Below are 5,962 nucleotides of genomic sequence, written 5' to 3'. Positions count from 1 at the left end.
AACTAACATTGAACCAACATGTTTGGAGCAATGATCTATGTTATAATCTATGTTAAAAAATAGTATACTTTACTTTCAAATATTTTCTTTGGAATGTGTTTTTTTTTTCAAAATTTGAGCTACCTAGGGGATAAAAAAACCAAAATATCTTTCACTCTAAAGTCCTATGATAGTAACTAGTTTATTTGTTTTTTTGTTGAAGCAAAAACCCCACATCCAAATTTTTTTAACCATGTTTCAATGAATGATATTTCCTCGAAAGAAAGTGCATGTTTACGTTGAATAAAAATTGTTTTAAAATGTGGTTAGTTAGTATTTCAAGATAAAAAAGATTAATATAGAAATAACAAACATGTATGAGATGAAGATAAAGATATAAAATAAATATATCTCAAATTAATATAGAAATAACAAAAGATAAAGATATAAAATAAATATATCTCTAGAATGATTTTAGAGTGAATTTTTATCTTTTTAAAATAAAAAATACAAGATAACATGTTTATTTTATCCCCGTTATCTTTATCTTTTCTATTTTCGAGACAGTTACCAAACATTATCTTAAACATGCTCCCTTGAACAAGACCCCCCTCCAACAACAAACAGAGGTACCAGATGGAGACCTCCATTGTCTACCATGAAGTGATATTAACTGGAAATTACTATTGCCCTTCTTTAAGACTATAAAGCCGTAGTGCTGTAGTTAATCAAAGGAAGAGAATCAGGGCATCAACTTACCACTTGGTACATTCGACGCAACATTTGAGAGAACAAGTATTACAATGGCCAGCACAGCAATCCCACTAGCATGATCGATAGGTGCATGAGGCTCCATCAAACTCCAGAGACTGCTAGGAATTCCTGTTCTATTGAAGCCCTCAACCGTGATAAACATTCCACAAAAGAATACCAGAAGAGAGTATGAAACCTGATCCAAGCAACAGCGGATAAGTAGATTTTTACCCAATCAAATACTGCATGGAAGTATTACAGTTGATGAAAAGATATCTAGGAAAGGAGATAGAATTTTTGCGAAAGACCTGTTGATTTACCTTCTGTAGACAAGGCCCTGCATCTTTGAAATCAAGAATCACAAAAAAGAGGGCTGCTGTGAGTGCAGTCCAAGACATGTCCAAACCCATTAGAAAAGCAACCAGCATCCCAACAGTACCGAGGTAAATACACAACTTCAATGACAATCTCTTCCATCTATTCAGCTTACTTTCTTCAGTGAACTGTTGCGACCCGGACTCTAAATCAGTCATCATCTCCATGGTCCCTTGTGCTCCACCCCTCGCAAATCTTTCCTCCATTTGCTCTTCTTTTTTTTTAGAAAACATATTATCAGTTGCCTCCTTTGAAAGGACTGATTTCTTCAGCTCAATTTCACCACAGGAATCACTGCACATATCCAATTCACTCAACCTGTTTTTAAGATTCTTGGAATGACCTCCATCCCTGTTTATATCAGGGGAACTCTGGGAGCTCGCAGGTTCTGTAATGGGATATTCGTGAGATTCCAAAGATTTGGAAGATGACATGGTAGCAAGCGAAATCTGATGGGCATCTTCTTCCTCCTTAACATCAGATAACAACCTCCAAAACATGCATAAAAGAATTAAAGCATTCACAAAGACACCGAAAAGCACCGCGGGAAGAAGTCCCAATACGAATTCCCCGAAAGAGATGCCACTTTTAATAGCAATTATCAAGTTTTGAGGGTTGCCGATTGGAGTTGCAGAGGATCCAATATTCGAACTCGAAGCCAACCCAAGCAAGAAAGGTTCGGGTCGAATTTTGTTTTGTCTAGCAATCTTTAATATGAACTCAGTGAGAATGACACAGGTGGTGTCATTAGTGAACAGAGCACTTGAAATGGCAGAAACAATGCAGATCCGGCAGAGCATGTCCTTCGCACCCCAACTCTTCCATGAGAACAAGACTCCAAGGTGCTTGAACAGGGGAACTCTGGGAGCTCGCAGGTTCTGTAATGGGATATTCGTGAGATTCCAAAGATTTGGAAGATGACATGGTAGCAAGCGAAATCTGATGGGCATCTTCTTCCTCCTTAACATCAGATAACAACCTCCAAAACATGCATAAAAGAATTAAAGCATTCACAAAGACACCGAAAAGCACCGCGGGAAGAAGTCCCAATACGAATTCCCCGAAAGAGATGCCACTTTTAATAGCAATTATCAAGTTTTGAGGGTTGCCGATTGGAGTTGCAGAGGATCCAATATTCGAACTCGAAGCCAACCCAAGCAAGAAAGGTTCGGGTCGAATTTTGTTTTGTCTAGCAATCTTTAATATGAACTCAGTGAGAATGACACAGGTGGTGTCATTAGTGAACAGAGCACTTGAAATGGCAGAAACAATGCAGATCCGGCAGAGCATGTCCTTCGCACCCCAACTCTTCCATGAGAACAAGACTCCCAAGTCCTTGAACATGTCTGCTCTTTCAAGATAGATGCTTACAACCATGGTTCCAAAGAGAAGGCCCAGTACAGGGAGGTTGATGGCAGAATATGCTTGCTCAGGGGTGATGACTTCGAAGATAACCATAAGCATTGCCCCGAGGATGGAACCTGCTGTCCTTCCAATGGGTAAGAAAGGAACTGCTGGGAAAACTGCCAAAATCCAAAAGACAGCGAAGGCAACTGAACCTAAGACAACCTTCTTAATCGGACCCAGAGCCATTCCTGTAACTTACAGGATTAAGCTTGTTTGTGAGCTACCACTTGGCAGACCTCCACCTTTGCAACTTCAGATAAATTGCTGGCTCTGAAAGAAGAAGATATCACCCTGTAGCTCAACCATTATTTGCAATTAACTGGGAAAACAGTAGAACTAAAAATTATTAAGAGCAAGTGAGATGGAAGTTATTAGAAGTTTTTTTAAAAATTCCAAAAAGGATTGTGGAACCAGAAAGATAAATGAGTTCATATGAATATTTGCATGATACGTTTAAAAGACGCATCAGAATGGGAGGCTAAGAAATGTATTGAAGACGCTGGATATTTTCTCCTCTGAAGCAATCAAAGCAGCCGAAGACATTTCAAAAGCAAGCAAACAATTTCCAAAGTAACCTTTAGCATGACATTTCATGCTGAAAATCTAGTAAATGCGTGGTCCTAGAGCACAGATCTTTTTGCTAGTTGATATGGAATTCGGATCATGCGCAACAAGCGGGAAGTATGCTACCGAGACATCATATAACAACGTTAACAGTTCAGGACTTGTGTGTGCAGGTGAACCTATGGGGTGGGACCGTTTTCAGATATTTTAACATTGTATCTGGAAATTAACAGCATACAAGATAGTAGTGAAGTTGACATATTCTCCAGCTAAGAAATACTGCCTCAAGAGACTCTACATACCTGATCCTTGCATGAACGCACACTCTTGAGCTATCTCTTTTGGAGCAATTATGTAAGCTCACAGTTTGTGATGTTTGAAAATAAATGAGAGTAGGAAAAGGCTACAAACCCTTGGAGGTTCGGAAGTAGGTATAAATAAATAAGATATATTATAGTAATTGAATAAAACTTGATAAATATAAATAGAAAAAAAAAGTAAGAGGGATATGAAAATTGAGGGTGAGTGACGGTAGGAGAGAAGAAAAGGGAAAAAAGAATGAGAGAAAAGAGGGGAAAATAAAGGAAGGAAAAGAAAGTTAGGGGGTGTTTGTTTGTCTGGAAAGTTGTTTTCTGGAAACCACTTATAAATTTTCATGTGTTTATTTGTTACTAGAAAAGTTAGTTGACAAAAAACACTTTTCAGTTAAAGAAAAAATTGGCTTGATTTTCAAGAAAGTGTTTTCCTTTTATTTTAAATGGAAAACACTTTCTAGAAGTTGTGAAAAATTTAGAAATATTATATTATTTTCTGATTCTATCAAATCTGGTACCCAAAAATTTGATTGATATATATTTTGTTTGAATTTTTGTTTCGTCAGTTTCATCGCTTTATAAAAGGAGATATTTGTTATTCATTTAGGCATCTTGGTTCTTAGACCAACATCATGTTTTTTCTTTCTTTGTATTTTTGTAGTGTTTGAGTTTTTTTCATGTTATAGTAGTTTCTTGTTTATGTTTTTTATTTTCTTTACTATTCTTAGTTAACTATATTCTTATCTTGTTTATTTATATTCTTCTTCTTCATTATGTTTAGCTAAGTTTATCATGTCAAGTTGAAAAGGTTTCACTAATGATGTTAGAGTAAGTATAATATAAATTCAATATGAACTTTAATGTTTATATCTAAGAGCACTTGCCATTAACATGTCTTATCTTTTTATCTTACCAATTTGTAATACCTTACTTGTTAAATGATTAATCTATACTTATGTTATATAACACTTGGTACATCAAATGCTTGATTCTTCATAGTCTTTAGCTGACATCGTTGTTATGAGAAGAACTTGATTTGTTGTTAATATAAGTTAGCATCATGAATACCTGACAATATCTATAAGTATGGTGTTACAAAAATAAGATAATTAATATGATCATGTTAATAATTTATAATGCGTTTATACTTTACTTATTTCTAATGCCATTAGTGGATTGTCTAACATTGACAATTGTTTTATTATTGTTTAATCCTTACATCAATATCACATCCCAAAACTCTCTTCAACTTCTTTTCTGTTATTGTTATCTTCAAATCTTTTTCTTTCTCTGTAATTTATATAGTTGATCTATTTATGGATCGACCTCAGTCTTACCGGATTATTTATTATTTTGACACTATTGCACTTAGGATAGGACATCAACTCTTTGATCATGTTAAAGGCCAATAGAGGCTCAATGGACATGAAAGGAGTTTAACATCATGTTTTTAGATAGGTTTCTCCCTTAAAGTACTAGGGATGCTCGACTTTACAAGTTTGAGAGGCTATCTCAAAGGAGCATAATAGTGGATGAGTATGATCTGAAGTTCACTTAAATGTCCAGGTATGCAGAATATCTTCTACCCATTAAGGAGTGGAGGGTGAAGACGTTCATTAGAGGACTCAAATCCTTGATGTATATGGTGATGATGTCATAGGTGTTTCCATCCTACTCCTCAACTATTGATAGCACTAGGTTGATAGAGGCGTATGAATTAAAGGTCATGGCTGCAAGCCAATCTAAGAGGCCTAGAGAAGAGGGTCAATCTTTTAGACAACAAAGATCAACTATAGGTCCATTTAGGGGACGAAATAGATGTTAGGGTGATTAGTATTTAAAAGTGCATTTTTATTAAGGTTTTATATTATCATTTTACACTTGAAGTATCAATAACTCCTTAACTAAAGTATATTTTATAATAACATATCTAATAATATAAGATACCTTTAATTTGTGGTAAATATTCATCTTAAATGCAAGGACAAAAGGATGGCTAAACTTAGAAAAGAGATGTTGATGCAGTTCAAACTAGAACACTATTCAGTAATTGGTTCATATCTGGAGTTGTAGATCTTGAATTTAGGTATACTTTATATAGATGGAAAGGTAAGACATAGACCTACAACTCTTATAGGAGTCCAAATGACCTCTATTTTTTTTTGGAAAAATAAGACAATTTTCTGAACTTTCATTGAGGTCTGGTTCAAATTTTAATGTTATCAATGATGTTTTGAGCAGACAAGAAGATAATAATTGTCACCAAGTCAATAGTTGATCACTTTCTCAATAATTAGTCATCAAATTAATAGTTTCCAATTTTAACCTATAAAAGGAGGCATTTGCCATGCATTTACGCATCTTGGTTTTCAGATAAAGATCATGCTCTTGCTTTATCTCTTTATATTTTTGCAATGCTTAAGTTTTGCTTTCATTAATATCTTGTTTATGCCTTTCATTTTCTTTCCTTTACTTAGTTATCTTTTATCTTATTTATGTTCTTATCTTGTTTGTTTATGTTTCTCTCTTTTATTATGTTTAGTTAAGTTTATTATGTCAAGGTGAAAACG

At 34.9% G+C, this 5,962-nt stretch overlaps 1 protein-coding gene across 4 annotated transcripts; it reads right to left on the bottom strand.

Moving 5' to 3' along the window:
• Positions 1-609: 609 nt before the first annotated feature.
• On the bottom strand, positions 610-2,999 carry LOC105135259 (putative transporter arsB). Of its 4 annotated transcripts, XM_011040057.1 has the most exons (4): positions 2,052-2,996; positions 1,842-1,848; positions 1,053-1,596; positions 610-928 (listed from the first exon to the last, which is right to left on the bottom strand). In XM_011040057.1, exons 1-4 carry the CDS (start codon positions 2,698-2,700, stop codon positions 722-724), a joined length of 1,407 nt encoding a protein of 468 aa, XP_011038359.1. In that variant the 5' UTR covers positions 2,701-2,996; the 3' UTR covers positions 610-721. The 4 variants fall into 4 exon arrangements, with proteins under 4 accessions (XP_011038359.1, XP_011038356.1, XP_011038357.1 ...); XM_011040054.1 differs by having other exon boundaries at positions 1,041-1,918; positions 2,409-2,999; XM_011040055.1 differs by having other exon boundaries at positions 1,053-1,918; positions 2,409-2,996.
• Positions 3,000-5,962: the final 2,963 nt, after the last annotated feature.

Source organism: Populus euphratica, unplaced genomic scaffold, assembly GCF_000495115.2.
Source record: "Populus euphratica unplaced genomic scaffold, PopEup_1.0 scaffold72.1, whole genome shotgun sequence".
NCBI lineage: Eukaryota > Viridiplantae > Streptophyta > Magnoliopsida > Malpighiales > Salicaceae > Populus > Populus euphratica.
The sequence above is the reverse complement of the archived record's forward strand: the minus strand, read 5'-3'. Positions and strand labels throughout refer to the sequence as shown.